Consider the following 17,801-nt stretch of genomic DNA (forward strand, 5'->3'; position numbering starts at 1 on the left):
ACACACACACACACACACAAAGACGGGCAGCATCTGCATATCGGTCGGAGCTGAATGAAGCGGATGGTATAAACATCAGTCACCGGCACCGAGAAACTGTCCGAGTGTCCAATTAGGGACAGATAATAATAAATATATGTCTGCAAACAAAAAGATGAGTGTACAATTCTTCTTCTTCTTCCTATTATTATTATTATGTTCAATAAAGACCTTACAGCTTCACTTTCAATTGCTTCAAATCACTGATTTCATGTAAAATTACGACGCTATCAAAAGTCAGGAAGCTGTGCTCTGATTGGTTCTGTATATTTATTTGCCTGTTAAAATATCCCCGTCATTTTCCTAAACTGTAATTTATTTATTTATTAATTTTTAATTTGTAAAATCTTGATGAACGATTTGGGAATAAAAATAATCTCGTCACTTTGCACATCCGACACTGAGGTGAAAATCCCAATTTGGTGAACTTTGGTGAACAAACCAGCAAGCTCTTCTCTTATTGGTCTGCAACGTTGCGATCCTAACTTTGTGACCTCCTTCACTCGCCCCCGCCACCACCCTAACCGGCCTGTGCCACGTCATTAATCTCTGTCAATCAATACTTCGATCAGGTTTATCACTAAGCGCATAAATGCAAAACCATACAGTCCGTGGGAAAACAAAGTTTATCTGTTAGGAACTCCCGCGTCTATAAACAGATACCAACGGTATTTTACACACATTCCGCGTCATTGGACCTCACCTGTCCTGACTGTGTCTGCCACGCGCACACAGGTGATGGCGCACGTGCACGCACTATCAAATGACAAAGGTTGTTCTGCTCTGTGGAGGATTTTTAAATCTTCTGCAAACTAAAATCATGCAGGCTCAGATAAAACTCGGATATTTTGTGTTTTTTGTTTTCTAATTTTGTTTTTTGTTTCGACTCGTTGTGTTTTAAACTCTGTCAGGTAGACCGCGAGGAGGACTCTGCTCGTGTCCGCCCAACATTTTAAGTACACAGATGCGCGCTCCCAGCTCTCTGGCACGAGGCTCAGCCTGCTCTTAGTGGAAGCGCTGTTGGACCAGAGATGAGATACAGCCCTGGAGAGCTCCTAGCCACATGAACGCCACGACGCCGCTGAGGCGTTCGGTCCTGTGTCTGCTTCAGACAGGAGAGAACTCGTCCTCGCCTCACCGGACTGGTCGGATAATTGTTATCAATGGATTGGCATTCTAACGGGTTGGTATTTTTATTGCTCCGGCAGGGCTAGAGGGTAAGAAAGAGTGCGTGTGTTTGAGTGAGAGTGAGAGAGCGGTTAGAGGGAGAGACAGAGGGAGAGGGTGGGAGGGTGGGACAAGGGAACATATATGCTTTCAGCCATGGAACTCACCATGGAGAACCTTCACAGCGTCTCGTCACACTCCCAGGCGGGAGACCTCATGAACTCCCCGCATGCTCGGCCGTCGCCGTCCCCCAGCTCTACTCCCCGGAATCTGGTCTCGCACGCTCCCGGCGCGCGGTCGGCCATGGTCTCCGGCATGCCCTCGCTTCTGGAGGGGTCCGGGGGAGACTACCGGACAGACCCGTCTGCGTTGTCCGGACACCTGCACCCGTCCATCAGCATGTGCGAAACCGGGATGAGCCTTAGCAACACATACACAACCCTGACCCCCCTGCAGCATCTACCTCCGATATCCACAGTGGCGGACAAGTTTCACCACCCGCACTCACACCACCATGCTGCCGCCCACCAACGACTCTCGGCCGGGAACGTCAGTGGGAGCTTCACGCTGATGCGGGACGACCACCGTGGTCTTACCTCCATGGGCAATCTGTACAGTCACTACTCTAAAGAGATGTCCGTGTCGGGCATGGGCCACGGCTCGCTGTCCCCGCTTTCCAGCGGGCTGGGCTCTCTGCACAACTCCCAGCAGCCGCTCTCAGCCTACGGCCCCAGCGCGCACCTCCCCGCCGACGCCAAGATGCTTTCTCCGGTGTCAGGCTTCGAGACCCACGCATCCATGCTGTCCCGAAGTGACCAAGAGCATCTGGCCAGGAGTTTAGGGGGACATGGCCACGGCATGATCTCCAACATCAGCGGCATGCATCATCACCCGCACGGTCACCTTCACTCGCAAGCAAACGGCGCAGTAATGCTGGGGGACCGGGAGAGACACGGCCATGGACCCAGCCAAGGAGTATCAGGGTCAGGCATTCAGGCTGAGGAGATCAACACTAAGGAGGTGGCACAGAGAATAACAGCAGAGCTGAAGCGCTACTCCATCCCGCAGGCCATATTCGCCCAGAGGATCTTAAGCCGGTCGCAGGGCACCCTCTCGGACCTGCTACGGAACCCCAAACCTTGGAGTAAGCTCAAGTCAGGACGGGAGACCTTCAGAAGGATGTGGAAGTGGCTGCAGGAACCCGAGTTTCAGCGGATGTCTGCTCTCAGGCTGGCAGGTAATATACAATCCCTTCAGCATTATTACTTTACATAGAAAGCGTTCAGTCTTCCACCGTCGCCTCGCAAATAAAATAGAATGATTCAGCACCACGGACAGTTCAGCCAGCAAAGGCGCGCAGAGGCACAGCAGCTTCATCAACGTAATTAACCATACCCGCAATTCCTTCAACCGGAAGCGAATATGATTTGTGTAATGACAGCAAACAAATCTATTTGTGTTTCCCTCAGATCTCTAGGAATAGTTTTCGCCTGATAGCGAATGCTTTGAGCACATTTGCGTCCACCACACTTGCTGTTGTAAACTAAATTTGCAGGCCTGTAGTTTTTGATCGACACACAGCAAATCGCAATTGATTCACAATAAAACCCCGAAATAGTTGTCCTCCCACGACGCCTGTTTTACAAGCTTGTGTTTGTGTGTGCGCGCGCGCGGTGGGGCTTCCGGGCCAACTAGTTGCGCGCGAGAGAAGCGGGGTGACCCCAGGCTGCCTGATCAATGCGCCAGTTCCCACTCTCCCTTTTAAATGTGGCACACCGATCGATGCCCGTATCGGAGCTGAAAGACGCAATAACCGCAAGATCTCTCTCGCTTTTCATTTAGTGCCATGTAGCACGAGCTTTAAATTTAGAACAGGGGCAGGTATGATCCAGGGTGCGCTTTTTTTCTTTAACTCAGGATATCCACGCAGGTCAAGACAGCAAAATGAAACTGTGATTTTCAGTTTTTTAAAACTTAAAACTTTAAATCACTAACACTCCCACACGGTATCCATTCAGAAAATTAAACATGTAGACCTAAATATTTATTTAAAAAAATGAAATATGTGGAAAATAGTACTGCAGCCCATAGATGTGATCACCAGATCTATTTCAAAGCAACCTTGAGCTGCACAAACTGTTCTGATGAAATATTGATTGTAAACTGGGGCGGGGATTGATAACGTGGACAAGTACAAACAAGAAAATGTAGAGAATATAGAGTTTGTGAAGCTAAAAGCCACAAAAACTAGCAAAACAAATAGGAAATGTTTTCCCTTTTCCCCCCTTTAAAATGACATATTTGCTATGAGATTGTGCAACTGAAAGGAATAGCTGTCCAAACCAATAAGATTTCACTGTATCAGTGAAACGCTCTGATTTTAGACAAGACAACGCAATCCAATAAGGAAATATGGGCACAATAGATAGATAGATAGATAGATAGATAGATAGATAGATAGATAGATAGATAGATAGATAGATAGATAGATAGATAGATAGATAGATGAGGATTAGAAGCTGAGGCTTTGAGTGTCATTAATAGTGTTGCTCTGTCCTTTCAGTGTTTGCCTGGCTTTGCACATAGGAGATCAATAAGGCCGTTTCCCCTTCCCAACCCCCTTCTCTCCCACTCCCTGGTGCTCTCCTTCTGTGTTTCTCTCTCTCCTCTCTTCTTCTCTGCAGCACATGACAATTATATCACTAATCTTTCAGTGGTTAACCTGGCAACAGGCAGACGGGCAGGTTGTTTGGCTCGAGGAGCTCGGCGCCACAGAACAAAACAAAACAAAACAAAACAAAAAAAACGCTCACTGGAGGAAAGGATGAATGAGAGCTGCTGCTTCATAGTCAAACAATGCACTGAGCCATTTTCTATCCTCTTACCTCTTACCAGAGCCATCTCTTAATGCCCATCAAACTTACTCGTGCCATGAAAGATTAATGTCAGTATTCTGTTTCTCATATTTTCTGAGGAATCCAAATGGAACAAACTGGAATGTACAAAACTTCGGTCAACTTGGTTTAAGTGCAAAAGCAAGAAAAGCAAAACTGACATGTGGAAAAAAGGGCTGCAGGAGCTGGGAGATGCCATTGATTGAGTAAGGGCAGGCAGGTTTGGGCTTTGTGTGAACAGCCAGATAGAGGCAGGGTAGTGAAAGGATCAATACCGACCTTAATAATTGATAAGTATAAGAGAGACGGAGGCGAGATGGGGAAGAAAGAGAGAGGCAGACAGCGGTTGTGTTAGCACTTGTAACAGCATCTTCTAGGTAAGCAAAGTCAAATCTGTGGTTAACAGCTGAGGACCACACAGCAGTCTTCCTGCCTAAACCCCACAGCACAGGGTGTGTAAGTGGTTTTCAAAAATGCTGTTTACACCCTAAACATCCTGTGAAACATCAATAGCACAGTTCTGACACCAACAAGGATGCTGTAGACTCCCACTGCTGAGAACTCAGATCAGATATTTATGAAGCCAGAAGAGAAACCCGACTGTAGATTTGTAACAAGTGAAATCAGGGCTGGAAGGCTGATATCTAAAGACAAACACAAAGAGATCACAGCCTAGGAGGGTCTTACAGTAGACAAAGGGCACCAGAGCATCCAGCTGCCTGCCGAGACAGAGTAAGTGCTTTCTGTTTAAGTCAGCGAATCCTCAAAGCAATCCAAGGTTGTGATGTCATTTGATTTTAAAGGTTGCTATGCTTTATGAGGTTTGTAATGCATCTTTATGGAAGGCCTGCAAGCACATTTCATTGAGTGCGTGTACACACATGCATGCGCGTATGTCTGTGCGAATGCTTCCACATGCACACGTGTGTGTGTGTGTGACTGGGTTATAGAGTGCGTCTGCACTATACATTGTTCAGGCTTATCTGACTCGCTCTGAATCGGTATTGATTTCCTCTCTTCTGCTCTCTTCAGCTCTCTCATATTCTCTCTCTCTCTCTCTCCTTCCCTCTATGCCTCCCCCTTCCTTCTCTTCTGGCTCTGTACCAGCAGAGCAGAGTCTTTGCCTCCCAGCCTTAATTCATCCCTGGTCTCTGGTCATCTCTCTCTGTAACAGACAGAACTCATTTTGAATAGCCACTCCTGGCACAGCGGTGTCAAATATTTTGACACACTGTATGACTGAGGCTTAATGTGCTGCGACTTAGATTGGCAATACAGTACAACACCAAAAGAAGCTCTATATAGCTTCATAAACATTTAAAACAAGCTCTAGCCAAATATTTTGATTCGCATAGAAGTAATAAAAATGAGCTGGTTGTAGAATACATAGAAAAAAGATGTGTGATAATAAGAAGGTGATGCATTTTGTTTAAGAGCTAATACCCGTAAGGAGGATATGTGGTAGAAATATATCAAATTTACCTGCTTTAGAGTAGAAATCAGAACTTGTGTTAAATAATAAACATATAAATAAACATCTGTTAGTACCTAAAGTTTCTTAATTATCCATTTGCAGCACCTTGTGTTGTTAAACCTTATGTTGCTCATGGCAGTTTGTAAAAGGCCTGGTGGTGCTGAAAGGACAGCTCCTTCTAATCCCTCACAGCAGCACTTCGGTGTTAAAGGTGCAAACACCCAACCAATAAAACTGCATTAGTCAGGACTGAATTACAGCTTTTCAGCTCCAACCTTTTAATCTTTTTAAGCTCTTTCTTAAAAGTTATCACAAATTAAACTGACTTGACTTTAGATTCCCTGCAGATGTTCTGTGTGTCAGAGAGCATTTGTCTCGGAGATATGTGTAAGCCAGACCTAATTTTATCGTTATCTAGAATTTCCCTTTAATTTGAGTAGAAAATGTATTCATTAAGCCAAACGGCCGAGAAGAGAAATAGTCCTTGTTTATAGGCACCAGATAATAATGTCATTCATAAGTTACAGTACACCAGGTATTTTTAAGTGTTTGAAAAATATTTTTTGGTTAGTTTGTGTGTTCGATATTATTACAGGTCTGTTACAGACGGGACACTGCTTACTAAATCAGAGACACATTGTGCAGTTTTGTTTTGTTGTTTTTTTGCTTTGACTACATTAAAGGCTGAGATTATATTAAACCTTCCCGATAATAACTAAAAAAAAAAAAAAAACACAGGGAAAAAGAAACAGAGAGATCACTTTGATTGCCCAATATTTAAAGCTTGAATATAAAGTTTATAAATGAATCAGTCATCACCGAAGAAATAAAGTTCTACTAGATTAAACAACGGCTTGATTGTAAGTCTTTCTAAGCGTTTCGGGAACATTTCCCAGCGGCTTCTTTGTAGCTTAGTTTACAAAGATTTATTCTTTTTGTTCTCCTTTATTCGCCGTGTTCAGGGTCTCAAAAAACTGTCGAAATATTTGATTGAGGCTTGTGCTCTGTGGAGAGAATGCTGCATTTAGTTTTTACGTTTTTAAAATAAAAACACAAATCTTAGAAAAACGAAGAGGCGCAAAACTTGGTTTACAGGGCTTACAGGACTTTTATGGACTACGAGACAGGATCTAATACTCTGTAAAGCTGCCGATCACTAGTCTCAACAGGACAACACGGGCTTTAGCTGGGAAATAAACGACAGCTCTCAAATATGCCAATCCTAATCAATCGAGGGTAGCCCGTTTTAAAGGACGAAGAGGCGGTTTGGCTTCAGCCTTGCGCAGTGTTGTGGTGAGCAGGGGTCATTCGGGCGCTTTACTCCCCTGCAATGCAATGAATAGGCCTATAGCTTGATCAATATAATCAATAACCGTACATCTGAGGAGGTGTGACAGAGAATGATTGACACCAAACTGTTTCTCGCCTGCAGTAGTCCGTCCAGGGCGGGAGAGGGCCCGTCTCACCGCACACAAAGCCCGATCTCATCCGTCCGTCCAGGCGTCGACTAGCAGCAGCACGGTGCGGTTAGTTCACCGTCTGCCCCTCACGCCCCACACACACACACACACACACACACACACACACACACACACACACACACACAGGTAAGACACATAATAGTCTACTCTCCTGTAACATTAAACGAGTTGCCTTGTGCATTTTCATTTTCCCAAATCAAAGGAAAAACAGGCCAGAGAAAATCTTTTAATTGTAACTCACATCCACTTATTGGCTTTCATCTCTCGAGGCTTGAGGACATAAAGCTGATGAGATCGGAGAATCTCACGTTTCCTCCTGCACACTGAACATTTCAATGCACACCAGCCAGAGAGTCTTCACACGAAAACTCTATTCGTTTCCTGGTATAAACAAACAAAACAAAACAAAACAACACTACATATCTCTAATCGACTGCTTTCACACAAAACCACCTAAAATGTGTTTTACCTCTTGTTGTTTCCATTTGACCTTTACTGTGCAGAGTTTTTGGCAGGAAAGTTTCCAGATGCTCGCCATAATTCTCATTTTAACACAGGATCAGGAGCTACAGGAGCCAATCACGAGTGGTGTGCGTGACAGGTGCGGGACCTCTAAAGTCGAGCAGTTAAAGTTTAGAAACAAAACAGAAAGAGTGCATATCAGTCCAATCATTTTTAATCGGGTAATTGGCGATTTATTTATGTTATTCTAAGTAGAGTGTAGAAAAGCGTAGGTTCGAGCATGTGTGCACACCTGCTCACTTGCGCACATTCACACACACTGAAAGGGAAAGCAGAGACAGCAGCCACCGGCAGCCACAGTCATAAAGCCGAGGTGCTCTTAAACGAGGCACAAGTGCAGCTTAACACACCGAACAGCCAGCGAGTTCATCTCTGGATCAGCAAGCGGTTGAGATTAAACAAAGTGGCGGTTGCCCTGATACCTTTGTCACCGCTGACACCAGGGACATATGAAAGAGATGACATGCGCAACTGCCACTTGAGACTGCTTGTCTCTTCAGAAAAGCCCATTTAGTAATGAGACACACTAAAGATAACCAATAACAGTTTGGTTCTTGTCTCAAGAGAGGTCGCTTTAATGAGCACCCCCCACTTTTCCTTCCCTGTGGTCCTGTGTCTCCTACCGAGGCGAGGGACGTTCAAGGAGTCTCATTTGAAATTGATTGATTATCTGAGATATGCACTGACCATTGCGGGCCCAGGCCTTGTGCTAACTCCTCGGCAGATGTGTTTTGCAGGCACTGCACACAGGCCTCTGTGCTGCAGAGCTGCATCTGAGCTGATGGAGGAGACCCAGAGTGGTGTTGGCATTGTAAAATGGCCGGTAGCACAAGTTGTTCGAAAACAGGCATTACATATTAAATTATCACTATATTAGCACTAGCATTCAGTCATTACATTAGGGAGTATTGAGTTTGGTTTGAGACAGCACTTAGAGAGCCTTCAGGAGATTCTGGCATGGCTGGGCCTGAACCAATTGAATAAACGTTCCATGAAATGGTTCTGAAGTGCGGATCAATCAATATGGGGGCTATCAATCCGGGGGCAAATTAAAACAATTGAGAAAAACAACAAGAGGAAAAGAGTTGAGGAAGTCGAGAGGAGGGATGGAGGATACAATGCAGGGACGAGCACATAACCTACATTCAGCTGAGGAAAAATATCTTGGTAATTGTGCTTTGCTTGCAGTAACAAAGCGTGAACAATGACCATTCGCACACGTGCACGCGCGCAGGCATGCATACACATGTGCACATTCATATTGATCCCCACCTCACAGTCAAATCTGTTTACTGCTGTTGTCTAAACCTGCTGTAAAGTCATCAATCATTTGCATACACCACCACCTCCACACTGCAACCAGTCTTATTTATCTTCTGCCCCCACCCCCACCTTGCCTTCTTCTCATTCTTTCCCTGCACACACACACACACACACACACACACACACACACACACACACACACTGACAATCATCCAACACTGGCACTGGGGTAAATATCAGTGATCATTCCTTGGTGCTTTTCAAGGCACATCCCCAAACTCAATCTCGTGCACCCGCACACACTTTATATGGCCTAAAAACTATGTAATCAGTGATCTATCTGAGACACCCCCCACCCCCATTCAAAGCACCCAGACTGGATGACTGCCACATTTTCTTTGTTCTTCCAAAGATTAACAATTTCTTCTCATCTGTCCGTCACAAGGCGCGTTCGCGAGCTACACTCCCCAGCCCGAGCTCACGTCCCCCCCCCCGCACGCGCGCACGCGCACACACACAAACACACCGAGTTCTCGCGGATCGATGGGGATCGATCGGGTGGGGAAGGGAGCCCTGATTACTGGACCACGTGTTCGGGAGAAAACCGCGGAAAATCGATCATTGCAGCTTTTTAGGGCAGCAGAACAGAACAGACTCCCTCCAGTCTCCACAGCCAGAGCCGAGCCTACTGACGGTGCATCCAGGCACGGCAGACCGCTTCTTTGTCAGCATTTCACATCAAGCTCCACCAGTTTCAGCAAGGCACACACACATCCACGATCACAGCACTCTATTCACCATAACCGCGTTATTTCTCGATTAGTCACAACGATCAAATCAGGCTGAATTGTTTACATACATAAATACTTCAAATCCGCATGCAGGTGAGTTATAACTCAGGCCTGCACAGGTTTTAGACATATTTCCTCTCCTCCTCTCCTCGGAGCCTGACGGTTTATCTCATGTCACCACACATTTGAAATAAACGTCTAGAGATTTAATACTTCAGATCCGTCTCAATGAGCAAGATGTTTACTCTTTTGAGTGTTACTGTTCACTTTATGTTCTGCTGCAGCACCAGGTAGTAACCAACGAGAATATGTAGTGTAGCATTCAGGAACAGTAAGAGATCTGAGTGCTCATTTCCGGTTATTAATATAAATGGTGCAAGAAAAACCCCGCCTAATTAACCAAGTCTCAAATTTGACTTTACCAGGGGAAGACACGGCACAGCTTAAAGATAAGGCCGCTGTTAGCAAGTTTCACACCCGCTAAATTTGTGATTTAAATGGACAAAACTAGACCTGTTCGGAAATCAATCTCAATACTTAGAGCGTGTTTGGCAACCTAAATAGCAATAATATTGGATTTTAAATGCTGAACATCAGTTTGGAAATCTACAAAAACTCGGTCATTGATATCAGGATAACCCCACCTAAAACAGAAACCTGTGAGGTTTAGATATTATTTTTAATATAGTTTAACATCTTCTCACTCAGAAGGCAGCCCGTAGTATAGACTAAATCACATTTTAAATATTTAAATTCGATCCGCTCCTCTCCTCTCCTCTCTGTCTTCCTGCTTTTCATTCTTTCTTTTGCAGCTTGCGCATGTTCCTGTTTCACACACACGGAGTAATCTGTTCCCATAATGTGCCCTTTTCAAATAGCCAATTAGAGATCGTGATGCAGGCCTAAACACATTCCGCTTAAGCATCAGGACTTCATCATCACACTGAAACATGATCATAAATAACCACTTTTAAACTTTTTGGTTCTACACTCTGCTTTTTGTTGCTATTTCCCTTCGACCCCCGCTATTATTCCCTGAGTATTATGTTAAATGTATATATTATCTGTATCATATGTATTTTGTGCTCCACTATATATGACACATATATAACATGTGATTCTTCTCTCCCTTCCTCCCTTTATCCGTCTCCTTCTTCTCTCCAGCATGTAAACGCAAGGAGGAGGACCGAGGACGGGAGCGGAACCAGGTGCCAAAGAAGCAGCGACTGGTCTTCACCGACCTGCAGCGTCGCACCTTGGTAGCCATCTTCAGAGAGAACCGCCGGCCCTCCAAGGAGATGCAGCTCACCATCTCCCAGCAGCTGGGCCTGGAGCTCTCCACCGTCTCCAACTTCTTCATGAACTCACGCCGCCGTTGTCCAGACCGCTGGGACGCAGAGGAGCACAGTCTCGGGGCGCACGGCCACGTGCACACACCCCACGGAAACAGCAGCAGCAGCAACAACAACAACAACAACAACAATAACGGCGCCTCACCAATCCAACCCGGCACCTCCTCTGCTGTCTCCTTCTCCAAGGCCTGACGTCTGCAGGACGGATGTAGAGAGGATGGAGGGTTCCTTTCCGCTAAGACTCTCCGTCACTGCAGAGCTACCGAGCGCTGTGGCTTCAGACCACTTATCTGGTCCATCTGCTCAGAGTACCGAGGACTCTGTGCAGATGGATCAGACCTTCTCGGTGTTATTTTTTGACCCGAATGCCACTCTTAGGGGCTAACTTGCATTTTCAAAATGTGACTCTTGAAACCAAAGATCCAACAACCACATGTGGCCGTCAGGAAACAAAAAATCAGCCTGAAAAACCAAAGAGCATCCATTTGCACTACACGCTGTGGGTGTGCGTGGAAGCATGGAAAAGAGAGAAAGAGAGAGGGAGGGTTTTGCGTCAGGGAACAAGTAGCTTTAAAGACAGCAGGCCTGGAGCGGTCTTCACAAATAATCAGATAGCAGGTGTATCTGCAGGCCTGCGATCAGCGACACGCGCGTTTCAGTGACACGCTGAGACTGATTGAGAGGTGCGTTTATGTGTGACGTATAAGTGAAACGATCTCCGCAGATCGTCTGCTACCTGTGCGTAACGTTCACATCGCCCACAGTGGGGGTGTATTATGATTATGATTATTATTATTACTATTCCCCTGCAGCCACTCAGCCCGCTGCACGTCGGAGTAACAGCGTCATCTGCTGCCCAGTCTAACCACACGCCAACCTGTTCTCAGCGCGCTGGCGTTGCTCCTCACACAGCTGCAGATTGAACACCCAGAGAACCAAACAGGAGGAGAAATGGTTCAAACACACTCATCCAAACATCCAATGACACACATGCTGAATGTTTGCTTCTTTACATACACTGAGCGGCTGCACGGCCACAGATTGCATAGTCACTTGAAAGGTTATTTCCAGGTTACAAAAAGGAGAACAATCAAACAGGGATGACATGCCACACATAAAAAAAAGTGTTGTCCTCGAGTGAAGGGAGTGAGGGAAGGTGGGTGCATTCTGTTCTAGCGGCCAAACACAGAGGTCAAATGTCACAATATAGGATCCTGAGTGCCAATGATGTTTGCCTCTTTATGATAATCAGAGAACAGATGCAGCCCACTTAGTCCCCCCCCACCCCCAGTGTGCCCTGCAGTGTCTGGTCTGTGTCATTACACACCTACAAATTGTGAGCACTATACGGCACGTTTGCCTATTTCATACCTCAGAAAAAAAACTAAAAAAGAAAAGAAAAACATTGATGTGATCCAGATGAAACATAATGGAAATGTCTGTAAATAATCTTTAATTTCATCTCTCTTTCTCTCTGTCTTATCTATTCTCAATTTATCTACTCTCTTGATATGTGTCTTTCTTTCATTTTCTTTTCCCCCTCCCCAACTAATTGATGCGGGTAATAATAGTACCATAGACACATGGTTTCTTTCTCGTGACTATTGTGCTATGTCGTGCTGAAACAATATATAAAGAAGCACCTTGTTGACAAAATGTAAGAACTTAAAGATAAAAAAAATGAAACAAAAACAAAACAGACAAATCATCATGTCATAGACTGATCCTATGCACAGACAAGGAAGGGATACCAAACAGAGACAAACTGTGCATATTTGTGAATACCTGTTTGATGGAACAAAAGGACTGTGTGGATGTGAAGGACCTCTTCCTTGATCTTTAAACTTTGACCTCTTTGAAATGGACAGTCACTGCATTCCTCTGCTGATGGTTTTCTTTGGTCACCATATGAATTGCCTGATTTCTTTGTGTCTTTTTATAACATTTTTTTCTCTGTGTGTGTGTGTGTGGGCAAAGCCACTTGTTGTGTAGCATCTTCTAGCGGGAGATAATCATATAAGGGAGGAGACACAGACAGGAGGGGGAAGGGTGCAGCAGGGGAGGTGGGAGCATCAGAGGCCCATCATGAGACTGGAAGGTAGCAAGTGATATTCCTCCATAAACCCATAAACTGGGAGGTGTAGTGCTCGGAAACAGGTTGTTGTCATTTGGGAATGATTTTGGAGTGTAGAGGGAGGAAAACTGCATTTTTTTTAAAAAGTTCAAACCCAAAGCAGAGTGTTGGTGAGGGAAATATGTGTGTGTGTGGCTACCTCACGGAAAATAACCAGACAGTGACCCAGCAGTAAATACCAAAGATAATCCACGCCTGCTGTGTTCACACTGGACCTGGGATGTATACACACACACACACACATGCAGAGTTGCAGACAGATGCAGATTTGGACGCACGCACTTCCACGGAGCAGTCGTGCTGCATAGCAAACACAGCCTGTTTGTTATGTGGGAAGAGTTGAGTGCCTTTTTCCTTCAACCAGGGGATGGACTGCTCTGATCACACACAAATATGCACACACATGTTTAAATGAGGGGGTGTGGGGGGAGGACACACTGGGTGAAGGGGGTGCAGCACTGGAGGGGTCCTCGTGATATTAAAGGGCCACTTTTTCGGACTCTGAGCACTTCTTTTCACACGGTGAGGGGAAATGATCGCTTGCCATTCTGTTTTTTTTTTTTTTTTACACACCGATGAGATCATGTCATCTCACCAAGTCCTCTCTTCACGATACACACACGCACACACACTCCTTCCAGAGATATTTTTGTGTCATTTGTAATCCGAGAGTCGGTGTGTGTGTGTGTGTGTGTGTATTTAACTGTTTACAATGCCCTGCACTCCTGCTCTTTCCTGTCTCTCGTTGGCCACCGTTTCAATTTAACTGGTCTAAAAACAGAAAAAACAGAAACAAGTAAACAAAAAAAAGAAACCTTCCATCTCCTGACGACACATGATGTACATTGGTGATCCTACCCCGCTCCCCCCTCTTTGCTGGTCCCTCTTTCCAGGGTAGCATTACAACAAGGCAGGCATGGGTAGACAGTTCATCTTGATATACCTCAAATCTTGACTGTAAAAGTTAATGTAGTGAAACAATAAGGACAATGTTTAGCAATGAGCGTGACATTAAAGTCACAACAAAATGATTGTTTGGGGGGTTTTATTTAGAATTTCTATGAAAAAGCGTGTGGAGTGTAAGCTGGTTTTTGGTTTGACAGCTTTCCAGTTTTTTATTTCTTTTTTTAAAATTGTGTGTAGATTTGCACGGAGTCCTTTTTTTGGACTGAAAGAAGGGGTATGACCGGGGGTAGAAAAGTGCATAAGGGATAAATAAAGAGGCAAGCAATGACATAATACACATGCAGCCAAAGAAAAGAAGAAATCAATATATAACAACACATCAAAGACAGAATCATTTCTGTTTTGCATCATTTTCTTTTTGTTCGTTTGTGTTTGAAAATTGTTTCCTATGTGTGTTGAAGTGATTCACATATTAAAACAAAAAGAACGAACCAAAGCACCTCTGTCATTTAGGAGTGGGATGAGCGATTCTTTTTATGCATGGATCCTATATTAGTGTATATAACCTGCGGGATGAACTGTACCTCTACAGGTGGAGGTGAGGGGGAGAAACTGGGGGAAAAACAAACAAACAAACAAACAAACAAACAAACAAACAAAAAAAGCCGAGTTTTGGTTTTCAAGTACCTTTTTTTTTTTTTACCCCTGTGTGTTTTATGTGCTGTTTGTGTATTTGTATAAAATATGTGTATTTGTATGTCTTTGAGATTCATTACTGTGTGTTTCCCCCTCTTGTTGTAACCTTTCCCTTTGTGTCCAGTAGTCCCTGCACTTCCATCTCTATATATCTTTGTTTCATACCACAGGCGCGAGTGTGAGTTTGTGTGTGGAGTTTCTCTGCTTTTATTTTTCTGCATTTAATCTAAATTTGATCACCCTGGCTGTTTGTCTGCTTTAGGAAACAGTCGAAGCTGAAACAAACAGACAGCCAGGCAGCTGAAATACGCTTCCTTCCAGTGTTTTAAAATGGCGTCATTTGCTTTTTCCTTCAGTCAGACCTTAGAGCTCTTGAAGCCCCAGTGTCGATGTTCTCTCCCTCTTCCCTTACCAATCAATCAATCAGAGCCAAGTGTCTTTGTGATGGTAGAGACAATCAATTTCAAATAGAACGGAGACAAAAAAAGAGGAAAGATGAAGGGAGAGAGAAAGAGAGTGATGGAGGAGGGCAGAGAAACCGACTGCACAGGAGAGATGGGAGCAGAGGGGGAGTGATACTTTCAGTCTGTGTGTGTGTGTGTGTGTGTGTGTGTGTGTGTGTGTGTGCATGATCACCTTCAACCCTTGCAGAGTGACCTTTACGGTGGGGGTCGAGGCACCCTGGACCCTCCCCCGGCAATGAGGGAGCTAGTGGTGGGGATCTGACTTGTTAAGTGGACATCTAATCGAAGATGTTGATCAAATGCCTGCACACATGTGCACAGTGCACACACACACACGCACACATGAACACAGATGCATGCGACCATCAAGATGAGAGCCTGTCCTCTGATCCTGATCTCACTGATACAGTGAGGGTGGTGTCAGTCATGTGGGTCTGCCTTCAGCTTTTGGAGGAAGAATCAAGTAATAACTCGAGCAAATAATACACAAGGTGAAAACCAGTGTTGGTAAATTGTGTGTTTTGACTAAAACAAATAAAGAACGAAGCAATTGGATGAATGATTTTTTACTTTTGTGTGATGCTTTTTACTATCTACTGTGGTACTCTGCTGCCACCTGGTGGCTCAAAAATAAAAGTATATGTTTAGAAAATGTTTGATCAGAAACCAGAAGAAGGGTCCTCAATTTACAGCTTCTCTCTACTCAGGTCAAATATCTCTAAATTCTGATTCTCCATAGTTCAACCATAGCCCCCTTTGTTTTTTTTACACTTATAATAACTAAGGATTTAAACTTAAACAGCTAAGTTTAAAAAGTACCCACTGTGCATTTAAACGTGCACTAACAAAACAAACCTCCCATCTTTACACAAAATAGACTAAAGTAAAGCCTCTAAAAATGTCTACAATATAATATGGAATGATTATAACATTTTCTGTAGTTTTCCTGACTTTGTTGTGCAATTTAGAGATGGTGGCTCTGACAAAAACTGAAGATGGAGCTGGAGGTGGCAGAGTTAAAGACGTTGGAAGTGATGGAGAAGATTAGAAATGAGTATAGCAGAAGGTTTGGAGACAAAATTAGAGGCAAGGCTGAGATGGTTTGAACATGTGCAGAAGAAGGATAGTGGATATACTGGACAAAGGATGTTCAGTGTAGAGCTGCTAGGCAGGAGGACTAGAGGAGGACCTCAGAGGAAGTCCGTGGATGTAGTGAAGAAGGACATTAGAGGAAGATGATTGTCTCTGGCGACCCCTAAAGGCAGCAGCTGGCAGAAGAAGAAGAGGAAGAACTCCCTGACTTTGTTGTATCGATTTGTCTAAATTAATTTAAACATGCTGACATCTAAAATATTTAAACTTTTATGAAGTCCATGATAAATATCATTTAAAAAATATTAAAGCTAACAGTGCATATATAAATAAGGGTTTGTTTCCATCCGTGCTCAGTTTCAGGTCTCCAGAAGTTGAGTCATCCAACCTTAAAATAAACACAGACGACAGAGAAGCACAATACAACCGAATGATGATATCACATCAAAGCTAAGATTTACTTCACTGCACATGATGCAAAATTGAGTTTTTCTTGTTGAAAATCTAGACTGAGCCCATCCAAATAAATATATGTACATAAATAAAAAAAAATCAGAATGTGATGTTTTTCTGAATCTTTGTTAACAAGCAGGGTAGGTACAGACTAATTATAATAAGTAGCTCTGTGGTCTTTTATCAACAAAGACTTTGGTTTAAAAAAAGGACAACATAAACACTTTCTGATTTTTTCTAAAAAAAAAGGTCTGCTGGAGAATTGTTTAATGTCTGAGAACGAAACTGGTTAATTTTGGAAAGTTATTATTTTACTGATTGGTTGTGGGTATTTACATAATTGCTTTTTTAAGTGTGTGTAATTTATTACACACACTTTAATTTAAAACACATTAGGTCTCCAAAATTAATTACACCTTGTGTTTGAGTGTTCCTGGAGCCGTGGTGCTAAATCTTGAGAGAAGCCTTTGGAGAAGCGGGATTGGCTGTCAGAGCGTCACATTAATGCTCACAAACCTAACCGTACAACTGCACAATCAGGCTTGCTTTGTAATTTTACCTCCATGTGTCATACAGTGGTTTTTAAATTAAACAGTCGAGATGTGACTGAAGTGCACAGTTTCAGCTTTAATTCTAGGGCCTTAACAAAATTTTGCTATAGGAATTTCTATATATAGTCTCCTATTTTCAGCTGCTCAAAAGTAACTGGACAAACCAATGAACATTTTTACAATGGCTGCCTGAAGTCCTGAAACCATGGACATTACCAGATGCTGTGTTTTCTCTCTGCTGCTTGTCTGGCAAAGTCTAATCTGGCCTTCTCGTTCTTGTGTGTAACCAGTGGTTTGGACCTTGCTGTAAATATTTGTGAAGGTGTCTCTTAATTGCAGACTAACTGTAGATACTACTACCTTCTCCGGAGAGTTCTTGACTTGGTTAGATATTGTGAAACTGTTTTTAACCATGCCATCATGCATGTTAGTTATCCTCTGAGCCGAGCTGGTCAGTACATTCTTTCTTTTAAAGAATGAATCACATTGTTGATTTGGCTGCTTCTACAGGTTTTGTTTTGT

The 17,801-nt window shown here is 43.9% G+C and overlaps 1 protein-coding gene across 1 annotated transcript; it reads left to right on the plus strand.

Moving 5' to 3' along the window:
* Positions 1–1,362: 1,362 nt before the first annotated feature.
* On the plus strand, positions 1,363–14,677 carry onecut3b (one cut homeobox 3b). Its single transcript, XM_005476162.4, has 2 exons — positions 1,363–2,443; positions 10,796–14,677. The coding sequence occupies exons 1-2, from the start codon at positions 1,363–1,365 to the stop codon at positions 11,173–11,175; spliced, it is 1,461 nt and encodes a 486-aa protein (XP_005476219.2). The 3' UTR covers positions 11,176–14,677.
* The last annotated feature ends 3,124 nt before the right edge of the window (positions 14,678–17,801 follow it).

This window comes from Oreochromis niloticus, linkage group LG18 (assembly GCF_001858045.2).
Source record: "Oreochromis niloticus isolate F11D_XX linkage group LG18, O_niloticus_UMD_NMBU, whole genome shotgun sequence".
Lineage (NCBI taxonomy): Eukaryota > Metazoa > Chordata > Actinopteri > Cichliformes > Cichlidae > Oreochromis > Oreochromis niloticus.